The sequence below is a fragment of the Chenopodium album genome, chromosome 25, assembly GCF_948465745.1.
Source record: "Chenopodium album chromosome 25, dcCheAlbu1.1, whole genome shotgun sequence".
Lineage (NCBI taxonomy): Eukaryota > Viridiplantae > Streptophyta > Magnoliopsida > Caryophyllales > Amaranthaceae > Chenopodium > Chenopodium album.
Genome location: NC_137858.1, coordinates 15513472 through 15535413, shown reverse-complemented (window position 1 = coordinate 15535413; position 21942 = coordinate 15513472). Strand labels below are relative to the sequence as shown.

The 21942-nt window shown below is 36.5% G+C and overlaps 1 protein-coding gene across 2 annotated transcripts; it reads right to left on the bottom strand.

The window, feature by feature from the left end:
• Window positions 1-10964: 10964 nt before the first annotated feature.
• Window positions 10965-21296, bottom strand: LOC145613460 (ethylene-insensitive protein 2.1-like). Of its 2 annotated transcripts, none has more exons than XM_081668567.1 (9): window positions 20760-21296; window positions 20504-20557; window positions 20114-20393; window positions 19491-19577; window positions 19279-19389; window positions 18983-19195; window positions 16890-17075; window positions 14037-16778; window positions 10965-11834 (listed from the first exon to the last, which is right to left on the bottom strand). In XM_081668567.1, the coding sequence occupies exons 3-9, from the start codon at window positions 20366-20368 to the stop codon at window positions 11448-11450; spliced, it is 3981 nt and encodes a 1326-aa protein (XP_081524693.1). In that variant the 5' UTR covers window positions 20369-20393; window positions 20504-20557; window positions 20760-21296; the 3' UTR covers window positions 10965-11447. The 2 variants fall into 2 exon arrangements, with proteins under 2 accessions (XP_081524693.1, XP_081524692.1); XM_081668566.1 differs by having other exon boundaries at window positions 20504-20551.
• Window positions 21297-21942: the final 646 nt, after the last annotated feature.

Genomic DNA, 21942 nt, shown 5'->3' with positions numbered 1-21942 from the left:
TAAGGGAGATAAAGAACCTCAAGTGTGATTCCTCTACTTGGTCCACGGGCATGGATTAAGACCTCCACTAATGCTAGTTAGTTGCAATTGAAACCTTCAATTGACCTTCTACGGAGAAGAGCGACAAACTAACCAAGAACCACCACGATAACCACCACCTATGGGCGGCGACCGTACAGACGTGATGGGAGAGGGAGAGCCGTGAGTTAGAGAGAGAATTAGGGTTTTGGGATTGGTTGCCTTGATGTCAAAATACACTATATGTGGATTATGACTTCTTACATCCAACCCTAGGCATGGATCTTATTTATAGATCTCATCTCTAAATAAGAGCCCATGTCAAAAGCTCAAAACCTAATTCCAATCTAACTATACTAGCCCAATCTAATTCATGATTAGTTAATTGCTCATGAAGCCCATTAATGGGCCTCTTACTTGCTTAACCCAATACCCTTGTGTGTGACCTCATAGGATCCATTCTAGAGGGTTTTGGACTATTTGACTAGTACAAAGATCATCTCTCATAATCTAGCAACAGAGGATGACGCCCCAAAAGAACGAACTTATTATCTCCATAATAGTGATCCTTGATATATCTAGTAATTGCACTTATCGAAGACATAACTCCTTCAATAGGTTCGTGGTTACTAGCTCGAACGCGTGGTTCTAGGTTTTGAGGTTCGTGGGTTGCTGGGTGCGTGGGGTGGTGGTGGGTCGGCGGGTTGCTGTGTTTGTAGGGTGGCTGGGTTTGTGGGTTGCTGGGTTCGTGGGTTGTTGGTGGTGGTTTGGCGGGTTGCTGAGTGTGTGGTGTGGTGGTGGTGCGTCGGCGGTGTGCTGGGTGCATGGGCGGACCCACGTTAGGACAAGGGGGAACCATTGTCCCCCCACTTTCAAAAAAAAATCAGAGAAATAAAAAAAAAATAATAAAAAAATTTTAAAAAAAGAAAAAAAAATTCAGCATGCCTCACAGGAAAAGTGAGTTAAGAAAAGAAGGAAGGAGAAATTTTTCAAAAAAAAAAAGGGAGGAAAGAGAAAAGTTTTAAAATTGCAAGAGAGATTAAACTTTTTAAAACTTTTTATAATGAAATATATGGCCTAAGAGAGAGAAAGTAGATAGATCGTCCATTCGCCCACCACTGACCACCGCAAAAGCACGTTAACACCGAGTCACTGACCACCGGAATTCTCGCCGCAACACTGCCACAGGCAGCGCCACTGCTCGTCATTGCCGTCAACCCATTGAACCCAGGTCAGATTTTTTTTTTTTTTTGTTTGTTTTTTTATTGATTATTTCCTAATTTTTATCTTAGATTATAAAAAATTAAAGAATTAATTAGTTTATGAGTAATTGTGTTTGTGTAATCATGTTTTTGAATTAATTTGTGATTTAGTTTATTTGTTATTAGTTTGTGAATTTGTGAATTATTTGGTGAATATGGTGAATGGAAGATTGAAACTTTGAAAGTACGTAGACAAGTAGTTTGTGAATTTAATTAATATGTAAATTAGTTTGTGACTTTGTTTATTGAATTAGTTTGTGATATGGTTTTTTAGATTTTGAATGCTTATTGTTAAAAAGATGATTATTGAATATTGAAGCTTATTTTTTTAATTGAATTAGGATATATCAAAACTAAATTGACAAATAGTATTGGTGATGAACTTATGAATAATTGCTTGATTACTTTCATAGAGAAAGAGTGTTATTACAAGTCCCCGATGAAGATATCATTGATCGATTTCAAAGAATGAAGAGTCGGAGGATATTTTAGTAGTATATAACCGAATTGTATTATTTAATGCATTTTGGGATTGTAACTTTTTAATTATCGTATTAAACAAGTATGTCCAAATTATTTGTATCGTGTACCCGTTTTTTTAAAAACATGTTGATGTTAGTTGAATTATCAAAATTGTCCCCCCACTATCAAATTTCTAGGTCCGCCATGCTGGGTGCGTGGGGTGGTGGTGGTGCGTCGACGGTGCTGGGTTTGGTACTGAGTGGTGGTGTGTGGTTTGGGTGATGCTTGGTGGTGTTGGTGGTAGTGGGTTCTTTAATTAATTAATGTTGAATTTGTTTTTACTTTTTTTTTAGGTTGGACTAATAGTTAAGCATATACCCTTATTTTTCCATAATCATGTTTTCAATTTTTTGCCTTGCTCTCCGAAAACTTGTACTTTGTTGTGACTAAATTGAACCAGAGGTAATACTACAAGTACATAGAAATTATCATTCCCTGAAAAAAAATAACATCTCAAGTTTCCAACAATGATGTTGACAATGGGTGGGTCATGGGATGTGAATAAAAGATATTCAATCAGTTAATGTAAACCTAATAGAGTTAAAAAGGTTGTAAATAAGGATAAAATAAATTAATATTTACTCTTTAAAATTATATTATATGATAACTCATACTCCTATTCCAAGCTAATTAAATACAACTTTGCTAACTATAATATTACGGACAAATATTATCTTATAAGCATACTTATGTACATATACTTTGGAAAAATTAGAAATAATAATCCCAACTTTAATCAATTTTGCTACAATAATCCCAACTTTGGATTATTCTGGAATAATCCGAACTTTGGGGGGTATTTTTTTTCTTCAATCCCAAACCGGTCAACAAAAGTCAATGACCTATTATATCAGGTCACTTGACACGTGTCAAGCCCTGATTGGTCCAAAAAAACAAAAAAAAAACAGAAAAACAAAAAAAAAATTAAAAAAAACGTAAAACCCAAAAACCCACCACCAGCCACCCTAACCACCACCTGACGGCCAACCTGCCGCCCTTTTGTCGCCGATCAGCCGCGTGAACAACCTCCACCCCGTCGCCGTCTTCCTCCTTCCCCAAAACAACCCCATTCCTCATGAAACCACCTCCCTTAAACCGAAACCACCTCACCGAAACCCCAAATCCACCAACGAAACCCTAAATCCACCAACGAAACCTCTCCCCACCGCCAAAAACCCCCAATCGTTCCTCCCACCACCCCGAAACCCTAAGCGGCTAGGGTTTTCGACGGTGGGGAGGAGTTTTTGGGGGTTTTCGAGAGTGGGAGACTAGATTTAAGTCGCGATTTCGAGTGGAGGAGATTGGGGGAAAAGGAGAAACGGCGAGGGGGAAGGGGGAAACCGGCGCAAGGGTAGGGGAATGAGGAAACCGGCGCAGGGGAAGGGAATTAGCGCCGGCGTTTAGGGTTAGACTGGTGGTTTTGGGGGTTGGCAGGTGGTTTTTTAGGGTGGCTGATATTTTGGGGGTGGTTTTGGGGGTTAGGCTGGTGGTTTTGGGGGTGGCTGATATTTTTGGGGTTGGTTAGGTTTTTTTATTTTATTTTTTTTAGAAATTGTTTTAGCCAATTCAGTTGTGACACGTGTCACTTTAAAAAGTAAAAAAAAAAATTAACCCATTCAACCGGTTACCGGTTTTTGGGATTGAAGAAAAAGAGGAACCCCTAAAGTTCGAATTATTCCAGAATAATCCAAAGTTGGGATTATTGTAGCAAAATTGATGAAATTTGGGATTATTATTTCTAATTTTTCCTATACTTTAATATGATCATTATAAGCCAAAATTCAGTCAATAAATATGGTTCACTATGGGCCTGTTCTCTTCAGCTTTTTTCAGTTCAGTTTAGCTCTAATAAGTTTAGTTCAGGTCTAATGATATTGCTATTGATAATTTAAGCCAAATTTCATACTTTTTAGCATAAATAATAACAATAACAATAACAATAATAATAATAATAATAATAATAATAACAATAATAATAATAAATATTATTATTGTTATTATTATTATTATTATTTCATAAATATTTTATTATGTATTTTTGTAAATACACTTATATATATAATTGTAAGGAATATTTCAAGCATCCCAAACTTGAACCCCATTGGGATCATACACTTAAGTATGGCGGCGTCCAAAGGAAAGAAAGCTAGAGCAAAAGAGTCGCCAACAAGTTTTAGGAACTTGTAAACCGTTCACAGGGTGAAGGTTACACCCTTTCACGATCCTAGAGATCGCTGACTCTATAGTGGTCTGGAACCATGACTATATATTAGGGGATGAAGGTACAAATCCAACCTAAAAGAGATTGAATCCGCCCTGAAAACAGGCCTCTACTTTATTCTTCTCATATTCATGCGCGTTTTCTGACTAACATACAATCATTAGGTTGATCCTAAGCCTGTTTAATCTATGTTGGTTGAATATTAATGCGCAAATAATCTATTATTGGCGATCACTTGAACTAAAATCATATTAGCCTAAACCAAATTATTAATTATCTTGTTAGATGTTATTTCAATTTTAAATTCCCTTTAAACCTGCATAAAAGGCGTGATCAAGCAATAACAATAATAATGTCAAGCAACATAATAATAATAAATTGACACAACGAATCATCGTCATCATAATCTCATCATTAAAGCAAAATAGCATTAGCAAGATCCTAGGCATGATATTAACATGATTAATAACAAATCCTAGCATGTCACTATATAATAAAGATCAAAGCTTTATCCCTAACATGATACTAACATGATAGAAGAAATAGGAAGCAACCTAAATTACTCACTTTGTTGTCTTGTGTATCTTTCTATTAAAAGAATATACACGTTAGTAAACTTCAATAATATATTAAATCAAACAATTAATTTATATATTTGAAATAGGGATTTGGAACAAAGCCTCAGAAATTAGCAACCTTTCACGTCAAGGGCGAAGGCAACTTCGAGCTTGGGTAGGTGCGCCTAAGTCTCGTGAATGAGGAATGGTGTTTTGAAAAGGCAAGGTTTAGAAAATCAAGAGAGAAAGAAAGAATAACCTTCGCATAAAGAGAGAAGAGAGAGATGGTAATCATTGGTGATCAAGATTGTTGATGATTGAAAACGGGGAATAACGCCCCTACTTATAGAGAAAATTGTCCGAAAACGGTTAGAAAAGAGTTAGAATTCAAATCGGAATAAAACAGGTTATGTCGCGACGCGATAACATAGTTTTTTTCTGATTTTGTTTTTATCATAACTTTTGGTCCAAAGTTGAAATAAGGCAAATAATATGTCGTTGGAAAGCTCTTGAAGTCTGCTTTCCAACAAAATTAGAATGAGATTAAAATATTTTGTAGAATAAAAGATATGGCTGAAATAGAAAGGTGTAAGTTTTGGATAGAGTTTCGTACTTCTTTCAAATCTTTTTTGTTATAGCTCGGAATTAATATTATAATATATCATTGGAAAGATAATTTCAAGGGCTATCCAACCATATAATATTTGGATAAAAATTACCATGTTAAACATGAAAGACTTTGAAAGGCTTTCGACCCATATGTATAAAGCTAAGTAAATGTTTGAACTAAGTATAAGCTAGGCTAAATACTAAGTCAAACATGAAAGACTCTAATAGAGACTTTCAACCGTATCACATAGCGAACAATTTAGCAAAGACTCGGTGAAACTGAATGAGCTAAAATGTCACATGGATGGAATAAGATTGAGAATCATTCTACAACTAAATCCGTCATGTACGCTACGATATGGAATCGCCACACGACTTACTTGCTTAGAGCATGTGAAGTATGTATACAATACCAATCAACTTGAATCTAAGTATTAGATCGTTAGATTATGATCAAGAACATCCATAGCACTTGGATAAATAAGAGAATGAGTTCTTAACTCATGGAAACAAATGTAATTTAAGTATTGATGTTGCAAGCACAAACGATAAAAAGGAAGCCATTTATAAGCACGAGCTAAGAAGCGTCGTGGCTTGAAAATGGTAACATGGATGTGCATCCATGTATAATGTGCAGATTTTCAAGGTAAGTTTCCATCATCACAAGTGATAAGGGTATCCCAAATCGTTGTGAGTCGTTTGGAGTGAAACCCAAGCAAAGCATCATTAAGAAGTCTACTAAAATATATGTTGAGAATATTGTTGCTTTAAAGGCAATAATAAGGAAGATGTTAAATGGAAAGTTTGTTATTGAACGTTAATGATTTTAGGTTGTCAAGTTGAAGATTTCAAATCATGAAAATGAATGGGAGCCGTCATTTGGAAAATAAATCCTAGATCACATATAATCCATTAACACTCTCAAAATTTTATCATCTTATTATGAAAATGGTCGATAATGAAGATGTTAAGATTTGCAAAGTAATCATAACTAAACCTATACAATAAGTGAACGACAACATTCACAATTGCATGAAAGAAATCAAGCATATCAATATGGGTGTGATTTCTATAAATGTTTTATGAAAAGTATTACTCTTAAAACATTTGGGAAAACCATTTATTATAAGATGAAACATTGTAAAGTTTCATAGTGGAATAAAATTTTTCTAAATATTCCACAAAGCTATTTAATTGTGGTTTAGAATTAAATATTGAGTCTATTCGATTTTGAGAATATTCAAAATAGGGTATCAAGACAATGTCTTGGATAAAGAAACACCTATTAAGTGAACATTGAATATTTTAATCAAAGATTATCCCTAATCAAGGTCATTTAAATGGAAGATGATCAATGACCACTTGAGATTAGTGTGTAGTATGATTTATAGCACCGTTTCTTGTGCTACAAGGACATAATTGTCATAAATCATTTGCATAGGTATTGGTTTAGAACCATACCAGATCGACCTATGAGAATACTTTAGGAGATTTAAAATCGTCATAAGTATATTTCTCATTATAGATTTATAGCTGTCGGAACTTTTTTCCTTGACCATGAGTACTGTGAGTTCTCTTGTTTGAGTACTAGTCCGTTTTGATGTTGGTCAAACGTCTGCCGTACATGGGGATTATAACGACAGCAACCGGGCAGCTAGATCCTCTTAGTAAGAGAAGCTGACATAACAAGACTGGGAATGTCCCCCTACTAACAATAGGGAACATATCTTTGTTGTTTACAAGGCCTCTCAAAGAGCGAAACTGTGAAAATGCATGGTCGTGGTCGGATGGATTTTAGAAATCATTTGTTTATTGACAGTCAAACTCGGATTTCGAGAAACACTTCTGGACGTAAGGATGATGAATAATCTTACCTTATAGTGCATGAAGAGACATAGGAAAAGGGCTATACACTAAAAGCACACTTGTCTGGAAGGACAAGTGGGAGATCGAAAGGAGTGGTGTCCTTCGAACAAGTGTATTATTCCAATAGAGGGTTCAAAATTATTAGAAACCTAATTATTCAGTGAGGTCAAGTGATCGGAATGCCTAGGTGGAGGCCACTTTTGATTAGTCTTATTAATGTATAATTAATATTACAGCTTAACCACAACTGAACCCTTCGGGTCACACCCAAACAACAAACGAACCGACACGACGAATTAATTCAGTAGGAATTAATGAATCGCTCGAGTAATTAATATTTATACGTCGCAAATCGAGCTGGGAGCGTCGAAAGTTGAGTCAAAATAATAAAAGGACGAGACGGTAAAATCAATAATTAATCAACAAGATTACCAAAATACCCCCTAGCATCGGAGTACCCCGAGCAAACCGAGTGCAAGGGGCATTTGGTATAGCCAAGGTGGCTAGCAAGCGCACTAAGCCCAGCTTAGGCTGGTTGGTGCGTACTAGTGCACCATGGAAAGCAAGCCATGCTAGCATGTGCGTGGCAGCCGCAACAAGCTAGCGCAATGCTCACATGGTGCGCCAGCCAGCAACACATGCTGCAGCATGCTAGCATCAGACCAGCACGCATGACGCAACAGCCAGCCGCACACAGCAGCAGCGTAGCACGCATGGTGCCGCGCCCAACCATGCCTTGCAGCAGGCCAGCCACACACCAAGCGCCAGCTTGGCTGCTTGGGTGCCTTGGCTTGGTCTGCCACGTGGCAGCAGCCGATTGGGGCAAGTGGGAGTATATGGCCGGTTTTTGGGAAGCCTTGGGGATCAAGTTTCCCCCCCCCCCCTTTCCCTTGTGGTCCTTACCTAACCCCTTCTCTTAGTGTACCACTTGTTGATTAATTAGTTATTGGCTATGTTCTTTTGTTTTTGATTTAAAAATAAAAGGAGAATATTGATTTTACTTACTCTTCCACATTGATGGGAGAGAAGATTTCACTCATGAGTTTCTCTATAAATAAATAAATACCCAACTTGGGGTATGGGAAAACTCACTTGAGTAAGAGTTAGAAAAGGCATCTCCACTTGAGAGAAAACCTTTAAACTCATAATTACTCGGGTAGTCTTATTGGTCGGATTTGGCTAACCTTTAAGTAGTAGACCTAGTCGGGGTCGTGTTGCGGGTGGATACCGTCGGAGGTTATCGGCCAAAGCGAGACTTAAGCTTTCTCACGTAAGAGCTCGGGGGACGAGCGAAGCACGCTACAAGGGTAATTCTGTCTTACCTTAATTCTTGTTAAATTTGTTATTTATGTCTTTTGATTATATTAATTAATTGTGAGTTTGATCTTGGCTCGAGTTTTATTTTCTGCGATGAGTCGGACTCATCAAAACCCAACACATCACTCATCCCCATTATTTTTTTCTTAGAGTTCAAAAGAAGATTCAATAACTTATGAAATTTTCCCCATTTCTCTCTCCTTCCTGTTCCTATTACTTTCTCTCCTCCCTAATTATCTCTTCTAGCTCCCACCCCTTTTTCCTCAAATTTCAAAAAAAAATTCATGAATATGATCAATATGTCGTTAAAACTATATAGTAACAGAGGAATAATATACAAAGAGTGAAGATTAAATATGCATAACTTTATGCTATATTTGCATGTGCATATTTATTAGTAGAAATTTGCAAATCCTCTCTACTAAATAAGTAAATATGCACATTTTTATTAAAAGCACATATTGTTGAATATTCAATCTCTAAATGATTAAGGTATATCTATTTATGATTTAAAGTCCGGCTAATTGCTTGATGATTTCCATAATTCATCGTTTAATGATTATAGGAGTTCGAAAGTGCAATTGACATAAGGGAGTGCAATTGACATAAGAATTCACTTAAGTAGCGAAGCTTAATCCAATCCTTATTACCTGGTTAGCAATTTGCTCATAACCATATTCACTTTATCATCTCTAAAATTAGAAGTTAAACTTTGAATAAGCTTTAATGGAGGAGGAAGAAAGAATGTGTTTCGTTGAAGAGGAAAATGAAAGTAAAAAAACAAAAGTGCATAATGTTTGAATTAAATATGCATAAATTATTGGAAAATTTAGAAATAATAATCCCAACTTTGCTCCATTTTCTTTTAATAATCCCAACTTTGGATTATTCTACAATAATCCCAACTTTAGGGGCTGTTTACATTCTTCAATCCCAAACCGGTCAACAAAAGTCAATGACCTTCTATCACAAGTTACGTGACACGTGTCATATTGTGATTGGTCCAAAAAAAGAAAAAAAATTAAACCCCCACCCAGCGTCCTAGCCCCTCCACCACCGCGGCACCGTCCACCCTATTCCCAAACCCCAGCCGCCCCTATCCTCCTTAACCCACCGGAAATCTTACCCAACCCCCTTTACCCCACCGGCGAACCCAACCCATCCCTCCCGTCGGCCAGCCGCCACCTCTTATCTTCCCGTAAACCCCCTCTCTCCTCGAAACAACCATTAAAACCTCCCTCACGGCTTCAGAAGCCAACGAAACCCTTCCCCTCACCCACGAAACATCTGTCCCAAGTGATTCGAGGGGAGGGGTTTCGTGGGCTTCTGGAGCGGCGAGGGAGGTTTTAAGTGCCTCTATCGAGGAGAGATATGGGGTTTACGGGAATGGGGGTTGTGGTTCAAGGGGAAGGACGAGGAGTGGCGGCGATGGATGAAAAGAGGGGGTGGTTGGCCGGAGGGTGGATTTAGGTGTATTTTCCGGTGGGTAAGGGTGGATTAGTGGGGTTGGGTTGAGTTTCCGGTGCGGTGGGGCTAGGTGGTCAGGGAAGGGATCGGGGCTGGGGTTTTCAGATTTAATTTTTATTGTTTTTTTTTTATTATTCTTTTGGCTAGTTAGAACTCAACACGTGGCATTTATGAAAATAAAATAAAAGAAAATAACCTTGTTAACAGGTAGCCGGTTAAAGGGATTGAAGAAAGTGAATAGCTCCCAAAGTTGGGATTATTTCAAAATAATCCAAAGTTGGGATTACTAAAAAAAACGGAGCAAAGTTAGAATTATTATTTCTAAATTTTCCTAAATTATTTAATTAATGTGCATATTTTTGTGATGAACGTGCATTTTACAAAATTATTTCTCATCCTTCTCATTTTTAGATCCTTCTCATTAGATCCTAACCCTGTATTTGTACTCTCTCCGTCCCGTAATACTTGGAACGTTAGGGTGGGTACGCAGTTTAAGAAAACTATAAGTAGATCCATTTAATACATTTGTTTATTGTATAAAAGATTGCCTCTTGTATTTTTATATTGCAAGAAAAAAAACAAGTGGGGTGGGACCAGGGTAGGTAAGGAAAGAGAAAATATGGGAAAATATTTTTTTTATTTGTGATCCCATTCCATATTGAGTAACGTGCCAAGTATTATAGAACAGACGAAAATGATAACTGTGTCAAGTATTATGAGACGGATGGAGTAGTATAGATATTTAATCCTAGTTTTTCTAGATCTACTACTTTTTTTTTTATTACTATTGTGATGCAAATTCTGATTTTTTAATTTTACTATCATTCTTCCCGAATTATTTTCTTAATTTCGAGGAAAAGTCGAGTGTAACCATTTTCTTGGCCATTGAACATAAAGGCAATACATGAGATATTGAGAACTCCTAAAATTGGATCCGAGACTCCTTTGGTAGTAAAACATACGAGTAGAATTCATTCGAACTATAGGAGAATCAGAGATTAAACCCCCCAAATCCAAGGGTTAAATGGTCATTTGACCTTTTTTTTGGTGTCGATCGACAACAATGTATGAGGGGTGAAACTATTACATGCCAGTTCATCACACAAGCTGAAGTACAGACGTACATTTATGAAATCTAATCTGTAAGCTTCGAGAGAAAGCAGTGATACTACTATCAAGGATAAATGATCTACGACTCTACAGTCCTCGACTCGAATAGGATCAACTACCAATCTTACATTGTAAGGTTGAATCATGGAGCAGGGGGCAAATACTGCACATTGTTAGTTTCAGCTATGAAAATCTAAACCAATTGCATATAGATGTATAAGCCAACTGATCGTTTATCAGACATATGGCGTACCAATTTCTCTACCTCTATTCATCATACTATCATTTGGCAACTTAAACAACTAGCAATGCGGTCCTATGTATACACTGAGATTCAAAAGAAAAAGATTTCCACCAGACTTTTCCAATACACAAGGGGGTTTACCTGGATAGGCAATCAACCCAGTTACAACTCCATCGCTATGATCAAAAGATTGAACTAGCTTCCAAAAATGAACAGTTCACAGTTCAGAAAACAGTGACTGTGTCCATTACCTGCTATGACCCATAAGATGCTGCTGAGGATGAAAGCTTGCGAGATCCAGGAGTGCTATCATATGTTCCCACTGGCTTGTTTGATAAGCGACGTTTGTAACGTTTTAAGACGGAGGCCAGGTTTTCTTTCCCTTTGGGGAAGGCAACATCCCCTGCTGCAGTGCCAGACCGGCCCTTTCGACAAGAAATTGCGATCTCAACATCCTTGATTACTTCTAGAAGCATTGCTGAAGATGTAACCTTTCCCCTGCTTACTGGTCTGGATGCCGGAGGTAACATACCATTTGAAACAGGTGGACTTGATCTCATCTGATATGTTGCTGGAATTTGAAGGCAAAAGCATGGAGACATTGGAGACCGAGGTTTGAAGAAAGCCACATCAACAACACCCTGACAAGGTAAAGTTAGGCATTGTTAAGATTTTGTTACATGCAATTATCTGAAAGGATGTACATGAGCCTCCTTTGTCCAAACCCCAACACATTGCACAAAAGCAATATGGACTTGTGACCAATAAGAAAAGGAAAGGAGAGCATCCAGTTTATAAGCCTAAGCAGAATACCTCAGATAGTAGGTATAAACAGACTGAACTTATTTTTTCTGATCTGTCTGTAATAACTCAAATAAGTAATAAGGTACCTAAATCAGGTTAACTAAACATAACCTTATTTGGGGGTCAATAGGATAACTCGTATTTCTATGATTCAGTAAATGGAGCCTAAAGTTCCAAGTGTATAAAAACCTTTATGTGACATTAGCTAAACTTTTTAAGATAATACCATCACCTAATTGGTTTGGGATTTGCTAACATTCAGATGGAAAAATTGATAAAGATAAAACCCAAGTTTGGAGTCCCTAATTAATCACATGTTTTATGTTTATATATCCCCAAATTTTAGAATGTGTTCCACATTGGTCCTGGTGACACAGGTAAATTCCCTTTCCATCTGTATCTTTTATCTGCTCATATACTGGCCCATCGGCACCCTTCACTAGTCACCACCAACACCTTCCAGCTTCCTTCCCCAGCCCCCTATTATAGCCATAACCTACCCAGCCCACCACTACAATCCTACAATGTTAACCCAACCTCAAAATCAAGTAGAAATCTAGAATAACCAAAGGACAATCAGGAGAAAAAATATCACATGCACAAAGACCCAAAAACCAGGCAAAAATCCAGAAAATATCAGTTAATTCATTTGTTATTTTGTTATTTAAACAGCGTGCATTCGTGCATTTGACTATCAACGTTTAAAGTGTAAAATTTTATTGAAAAATCATATTGATTCAATCAATTTTATCTAATTGCCTACTTGCTAATATTACCAGATTATCAAACTCCATGTTCTTCCATCTCTTGCAATTAAAACCAACCTTGGCCCCTATTCAACCCAAAATACAACCAAAGGAAACCAACACCGCCCATTTTGGAGCTCAGGGGTCAAGACCCAACCAATCTTTAAGCAACACCAACCTTCCCCCATCCAACCAAACACCAAATTCAATATCATAATTCCATTATTTCCAGATATGGAGGAGAGAGACGATGAAATTGTCAAACAATAGGTAAGTGATTAGGAGAGGTGACAGGAGATGGAATTTATCAAATAAGACTCATAAGAGGTAACACCGCCAGCCCAGCAGTAAGGGGGAGAGGGAGGAAGCAATGCATGATAAGGCTGTACAGGCAGAAAAAAAAAAATGTGTCCTACTGTTTCTGCTGCAGCATATAATTTTTGAACACCTACAGACTTCTTACATAAGTCCCGTGGGGCTTTGTATTGTGGCAAAGGATACTATGTTGATTAGTCTTCTTGTTTATTATATGAATGACATGACTAGAGAGGAATAATATTATGCTATTTGACCAAGTGAGTAGATATGTTTAGATTAGCTTTGTTTACTATTTCCTCCGTTTCTTTTTAGCTGACACATTTCTTTAGTCACGTTTGCCAATGCACAACTTCAACCATTCATATCTTTAATTGCCGATAAGCAAAAATTATGAAAAGTTGATATTTTGAAACTATATATTGTGACGAATCTAACAAGACCCCACATGACTATTTTTCATTAAGCACAAAACACAGTCAAAGGAGAGTGTGTGAATAGTGCTAAAGTCAAAACGTGCCAACTAAAAAAAAACGGAGGTAGTATTATACTATGTGTGAGACATGTTTATAGCTCTCTTAAGGCTCATGTACATAAGTCTCAAAAAAAAAGTCCTTTCTCAGACATTAAACAAGATTGGAGCGCAGCTAATCTGCTTCCTTAGACTAAAAATGACTGTCAGTCTCCTCTCTCTAACTCCCTCCATCAATGAAAATATATCTATATCCAACAACTAGGTTCCATTGTATCAATGCAAATAACTTTTGCAAATCTGGCACCCAAATCCACCAAGCTAAGCAAGATCTTAAATCATGATACCAAAATCATGACCAGACCAATAACAAAAATGGAAATAAAACCAATTGTGTCTATAATCATGATTGACAAGTTACAATAATAAATAGCAATTTCGAGCCCAAAGAGATATAAGGATAATAATTAATAATCTAAGTATTGAGGTTAAATTAGACGAGTTACCTGAAGACGGTTTAGAACATAAGTGTATTTGCCCCAAAGTTCAGGCCGGCTTTCCATGAGTGAAAGTTCTAAGACACGGCGGATGCACCACACACCAAAGCTTACAACAAGATCTGCTTTCCAAACACAGCCCTCTCCACACTGTGGGACTGAAGAAATCATATTTGCAAAAATGTCATCACCCCTGATTGTGGCACCAGACTTCCTCTCAGAATACAAGTACTGAGGATCACCTGTGTGAGGTGATTGTTTAAAATCTTGAGACTCAACTTCATATACAAACTTTTCCCTCATAGCCACCCGATCAATGAGATCTTCATCTACACCGTCATTCGACCTAAATAACCACTCAGATCCTTCAAGTTTTAGAAGCTTCAAAATGCAATGCCTCAAAGATTGCAGCAATTTTCTCTCCATCTCTGCAGCTGAAGGAGGCTCTGGAGTCATCATGGAAGCCTCATTATCAGCTGTCTGAATTCCAAGATCAGTGAGCTTATTAGCCACACCAAACTGTTCAAAAGGCTGTTTAGACCAAAGAGAATTTGCATCAGCCCCTGAATTTAATCTCAATGACACAGAATCTCGGTATGCCATAGTCGGAGAAAGCTCATCAAATGCCAGGGGGGGCACAGACCTCAATCTTGTACTTGAAAGTGAGGATGGTTCATAGGAAGTCCGACCAACTGATGATCCAAAACCCACAGAGGAGTTAGGATTGTCAAATCTTGTACTTCTATCTGATGCATAAAAGTTCCGGAGAGGAACAGAAAGTCCAGAAATGTCCGGCAAACTGTGATATTTCTTGGTGTTGTTACTTTCAGAAGGTGCTGCAGAAGAAGGATCATAACGAAGGTTGTCAGATTGCAAGGGACTATTTCTTTGTACAGCAAGATTCTGAATCCTAGATGACTGAACAGAGTTAAATCCATTTGTTGTATTTTGCCCTAGAGAAAAAGCAAGGGGCTCTCTATAATTGTTGGGGGCCAAAGATGGGGATTTCTGAAGTGTATTCCCATAAGGACCAACCGCATAATCAGATCTTTCCTTGGCCAATCGATTAAAATAAGAGGCATATTGATAGCCATGTACAGTTGCAGGCTGATGATCCGAAACATCAGAAGATGGAGGGAGGTGCAAACTCTGATAACGTCTTTCACCAGCATCAAGCATATTACGACTAGAACTCTGCCCATAGCTGTCCAAATATTGCATCTGTTTGGACCATAATGCAGCAGATGTTTTATTTGCTTGTGCCCTATATGCTGACTCTATATTGTGTTGAAGCTTCAATTGATTTTGAGCATCATATAAATTCATGTTTATTGGATTATCCGATACTCTGCCTCCCAAAGATTGAAACTGCATTCCATACTCTTTCCCATACTCTTTTCCAGCAGAATCAGAACTTGATAGCGACAAGTGAGGCTTAGAGTTTAAGCCAAACACTCTATCTAATTTCTTGGATTTTGCCTCTTGTGTGATTTGTCCATGGAAATCATAAAGCTGTCCCCAAAATTCATCAAGGGCTGCGGCCAATTGACGTCTTGCAGCACGGCCCAACCCTGACAATCTTGAAAGACTACCAGCACTAGGCCCGCCATCATCATGTTTTCCACTAAGACTTCTATATGATCCTGGTCCGTCTGCTGAGGCTGGTGGACCAACTCCAGGAATATCTTTAGACGATTCCTCAGACTCCCAGGTATCCCCTTCATCATCCTTTTCAGGTGCTGTGTCACCCTCAATGCTCAAGATTTTCTCAGCTGGATTAGCTCGTTCATTTTTCATAGGACTAGATGCCATAAGTGAATTATCAGAAGGCTTAGTTACAATACTGGAGATTGGCACTGATTCAACAGAGGCAGCTGATTGCACTGGTTCAGAATGGCATTTCGATGAGACGACGGGAATATGTTCTCCCAGATTTTCTTCAACAGAAGTTGAATGAGTCTCTTGAACGGTATCCATAATTGTTTCGGGAAGATTAATGTCGTAATTAGGACTTGGCATGTCTGGATGACTACAGAAGGAATTCTCCTGCAACGGCAAAGATTCTGGCTTATTAACACGTTCCTCGTCAAGAAACCTAGTTTCAATAACATCATTTTCCTCCCTCTCTGTATATGATTCAGGTAAAACTTGCTGACTGTCCCAATTCCAAGGCGAAGATTCCAATCTAGCAGTTGCGGATTTTAAGGGAGTGGCTGCCAGCCAAAGCATGAAACTAAGCGAGATGCAAGCAGTGACAAGGAGAAAAACATAAGCCATAGATGTTGCATTAATCCCCATACTCCAACGCAAGTTACCAACCCAATCACTCTCACCAAATATCATCTCCACAACAAAAATAAGCTCTAAACCAAGCATTCCAATGAATGAAAGAAGGACAACAAACTCCAGAATAGGTGAAAGCTTGTTCAGACCCATAATAGGTCTAGATGAGGCAATTCGAAAAAGAGGTATCATAGAAGGTGGCAGCAGAAGAGCCACCATGACCTGAGTGCACATTAGCATATGGTACATTCCTTCAGCTCCTGACTGCCACAAACAAAACAGTACAGGCACAACAGCAAAAATTCTGATTGTCGCGCGATGAAGCCATTCAGGAAGATCCATGTTGAAGAAGTTGTGCAACATCGTTTCTCCACCTTCTCCACAAAACTCCCAGCTTGATGCCATGATTTGGTTGGCCAAAAATAAAAGCAAAAATGAGGCAAAGGGTATTAGAGGATTCCTGTATGCCTGCATTAATTAATATAAGGACTTCAGTAAGCACGGATTTGTGTCATAGAGAGATTTTTAAAAAAATAAAAAAAATAAAAAATAAAAACAAAACAAAAGAGACAAAGAAACCTGATCTAGAAGAGACATTGCATCTGGGTAGCTAAGCAAACCAAGGCCATTGCTGTAGAAGACATTAGCAGCTGAATTCATTAGCACATAATTCACCAAGAATATGCCACTGGAAACAGTGAGGCTAATGATAATATTATCCTGAGATCTCGAACCCTTCTGCAAATAGACTTGCCCTTGATATCGCTGCAACAGAGTACAGTCAGAAAACAAAAAACAATATGGACAGTCTCCAAGGCCAAAGATAAGACAATACAACATCAGCATAATGTAGGGTACATACACTAACAATTAGAAATAAATTTCAACCAGGCATGCAATGGCATCTTGAGCAAAAAGCAGAAGCAGTTAGTTGAAACACTCAACTTCTAATTACCTTCCTCAATATAACACTGATGGCTTCATTCCTTATTGTCCAATATTTTAAAGATTACACAAAACCAATGAATGATAAAGATTATGTTTAGACACCAATTTTCTACTTATAATATGACACAGAATATATTGCCTTCCAGAAGCTTACATTAGTGAAAATAAATTAATAAAGGTTAAATAGTAACTTAGTCTGGCATAGGTAGTGAGATGAAAGGGAAGTATCTGTGTCTAATTGGTATACAAAAAACCTAATTCTATAACTCATCATGCAGTCTAATCATGGCAGTAGAGGACCATGTATTTAGAAAAAGTTCAACTATATGCTTCAATTCCGGGTTTTTTTTTTCAATCACGACATTTTCCATTTAGGAAGTTGCCAAATGATAGCAACATTGCTCTGTTTGGCTAATGGTTCCCTCTACCTCTCTCCTCACCAAATGGGTCCATGAGTGTCCATCATTCCATCTTCTAATCACAACATTTTCCATTTAGGAAGTTGCCAAATAATTGCAACTTTACTCTATTGGCTAATGGTTCCCTCTACCTCTCAGTCCATCACTTCATCTTTCTATTTCTCTCTCTCTCTCCCCCTATCAACTTAGGAAATACTCTTAATACAATTCAGCTTAGGAAATACTTTTCCTTCATATAATATAATACATATCCAAAAAGTTACAAGTAATTTTATTATTGTACAATTAACAATAAAAACCCAAATCTTGCTAACGAATGCCCTAAGGGCGTTAGATAAGCCTTTAAAATAGTTCCTAAAATGGTATTAATTTGGGAATGCATGCCAAAATCATGCATCGATCGGTGTAATTAGTGTTTATTTCAAGTTAGTATTTCTACTTTTAGTTATCTTGTCTAACACCCCCGGGAGTTCCTAAAAAATTTACTTGTACCTTTTTAAGTTCATAAGAAAAATGTTGTCATAAATGATTTTGGTATATAAAAAAAAATAAAAAAAAAAAGGAAAGATACAATGTTGTCATAAATGATTTTGGTAAAAATATAAAATAGATTAATCATTTCCAAGATAGATTTTAAATTATTTTTTATAAGGATTAATTGTGAATTGTGTAGATAGCTGAAAAAGTAGTTGCATTTTTTTAGGAGTAAAAACAGTATAGTATTTATTGTAAAATATTTTGCCGAGTCAATTGGCTTAAATAAAAATAAAATAAAATACATATATATATAAAAAAAAAAAAAAAAAAAAAAAAAAAAAAAAAAAAAATTAAAAAAAAAAAAAAACCCTTCTAGTAGCCATCTATATGGTGTGTTTTAAGTTGCTTTCCTATGAATTATATAGATAAATTAAAAGGTAGTTGCATATTTTTTTTAAGAGTAATAGGTAGTATAGTATTAATTGCAAACTTATTTTTCCTAGTCAGTTGACTAAAAAAACTTTGAAGTATTTGGGTGAAATAAGAAGTGATTTGGGAGGTAAAAAAGATTCTACTTTAGTATAGAGTTATTGAATGAGTGCAAATCTAACTCTTTTGCGTTGTAACAAAGTAAACAGTTGGCCGTTGATTATAAGGTAATTTCTTACCCTACCTTCAATAGTTCAAGATACGGATTTTTTTCTTAAATGCCATCTTCCATTTGGTGGCATCATAAAGTCACAGACACGTGAAGAAAATGCATACAAGAAATACTAAATGACAGAAAAGTCATAAAGTATTATATTGAATAGGTGAACACCAAATTACCTGTACGATGGAAGAATGGAGATAAAAATTGTGCGGCATGACACTTGCTCCAAGTAAACTCATTAAAGAAAAGGCACTCTCACCACTCAACTTTGATAGCAAACTATTTGAAGAAGCCGGTAACTCAGGAAGACTGAGTAGCATGCCAAGCACATAGCCAGCAAATGTTATTCCTGCCAAGCATACTACCAAGAACTTAACCTTGGAGCTTTCCTGAAATAAAGAAAGATTGGCAAGAGAAATACTGTCAACATTTTGAGCTCCACCCAGAAGGATGTGAAAGTAGAAGAGCTCACCAACAGGGTGGAAAAGAGTGGATATAGCACAACATTCAGCGCAGTCAATAGGATGCAAGTAAATAAATCCAAGCCAAAAATCATGTTGAGTCCATGTGCAATTCCAATAATCTGGAAGGGAGAAGACAATAACAATTAGTAACAATGCAGATCACGAAGAAGGGTCATGATGGCATAATCATATTTCACGACATGAAGTGAAGCTAACTTACCATAGTAAGATCCAAAGTAATGGCAGACAGCTCTGCTTGAATTCCCAGAAAAAAACATGTGAGCTTGTCATACTCTTCACTGCAAATCTTCAGCATCATGGAAAAAAAGGTAACAAATCACGATCAATGACACGTACGCAAGAGTGAATTTGAAACTAGCAGTCAAATTAATGCAAGATTTTTTCCCCATTTCTTTTATCCTTTATTTTCGAAAGATTCTGAACTAAAGCCCTAAAATTGGAAAAAAAAAAAAAAAAAAAAAAAAAAAAAAAAAAAAAAAAAAAAAAACAAATCCAAACTTAACATATCCCCTTCAATCCATTTGACAGATAATAAAAATAAAGAAAAAATAATAAAAATAAAAAAGTTAACAATTACAAATAAATAAACAGATATTGCGAGAAAAACTTGCAAAACAAACAAACACGAAAATCGAAATCTTTTAACAGTCAACAAAGGGAAGACCAAAAAGTGCCATAAAGAGAGAACCACCCAACATTGATGCAAAAGACTACATATCAAATTATCAGCAAAAATAAGTATGATTCCGGTTCGCCACAAACAAGAACCGGCAAGGATAAAAATGCAGAACAGAATTAAGGTGGCCAAAAATTATATTATACCTGAGCAAGATTTTTTCCACTGATCACAGTAATATGAGCACATAAATAGTGACACAAAACTCCCATTAAGTTAAAGGCCAATGCAAACCACACAAGATCAACCCCGAAACGAGCACCGGTATCGATACAGGACGCCCATTTCCCAGGATCGATATACCCAATTGAGATAAGAAGAACCGGAGCCAGGACCGGAAAAAGACCATTCGAAACACCCCCTACCGCCATTCGATGTACATGTGAACTTCCCGCCTCCATTTTTGATTTTTCACAGACTAAAACACTGAAATTTGAACAAATTTTTTAAGAAAAATCAACTCTACACTACAACTATCATTTCCAGAAAAACTTAGAACAACCACAAAAAGATCTGCTATAACTCAATAAACTCACATTTGCAGAAGTCAACACAATTACCGATCATCTCCTTGGGACTTCCAACTGAATCTTGTAAAAAAATAAATCTCAAATTAATTCAATCATTTCCAGCATAAAATATCATAATAATCAAATAATATACAATACATAAATTTATACAAAATATATATATATATATATATGAAATTAAGAAAAATCAAATATGTGGATTTCCAAAATCACAAATTCACCATAAAAACAAAAAGTTATATCAGCATAAATGTAATCATACCTTGATTAAACTGATGAAACTTCAATTCCCAAAAAAGATTCAAACCAAAAATCCAGATGAATAATATATATATCGATCTAAAATTCAGAAAACCAATGTAAAAAACCAAAAACCAACGTTTAAACTATCAAATCGTTGATTAAAAAAAATCAACTCTACTGAATACTCTCACTCGAATCAGAATCAAATCGAGAACAAACTCGTGCGCGAACAAAATGACATGGATAAGACCAGCACACAAATTATCCTCCCTTAATTCAATCTCCAAAACCAACTTTTATATCAAAGTATCCAAATAAAATTGATTTTCTCAGTGATAAATTAATTAATTAGGGTTTTTGATTAAAAAAACTCAATCTGCTTCAGTTGAAGAGATGAAGTTGAGAAAGAAAGAAGAAAAATGGAAGGTATAAAAATGGTGGGAGTTTCAGAGATTAAGGAAGAAGAGGAGAGAGAAAGAGTGAAGGTTCCTTCAATGGAAGCGGGAAGAGAGAGAAAGAAAAGGGAGAGAAAATGAATTGAGGAGAGAGAAAATGTTAAGAGGGAGGGAAAGAAATAATTATAATTATAAAAACTATATAATAAAATAATTATTATCGTATAATATAATGTTTTTATGCTAATAATAATGTTATTATAATAAGGTTGATATCAAATGAGATAATAGAGAGAGAAAGTTAGAGAGAGAAAGTGAGAGAGTCATGAGGAAGTCCAGGTAGAGTGAAAAAATCTTCCACTAGTTCTTGCATAGGTTCAAGGGTTGACTCGATACTTTCGCTTTCTTCCTATTTTTTATCAACTTTTTATTTTATTTTCTTTATTATTGTTGATGTTAATTATTTTTTTATTACCTCGATTTTGGTGATTAAATGAGGTTGAGATCTTAATATTAGGGGTTAATTTAGAGATAAGATTGTTTTAATAGAGTTTATGTGAGGTCAGTTTTATGTACGAAATGCGTGAATGTTGGGGTCGAGTAATGGTGAAGTGATGTTTGGATGTTGGTTGATTAGGTTTTGTGATTTATTTTATGGTTTGAGAGTTTTGTTTTTGATGATCAAAGAAGACGAAGTTGAAGTGAGAAAGAAGGATCTTTTAAAAGATCAGAGGAAAGCTGGTTGAGGGTTTTGCAGATGAAAGTATGAACTTCACTGAATGGAGCACAGTCCGCCAAAATCGAAGT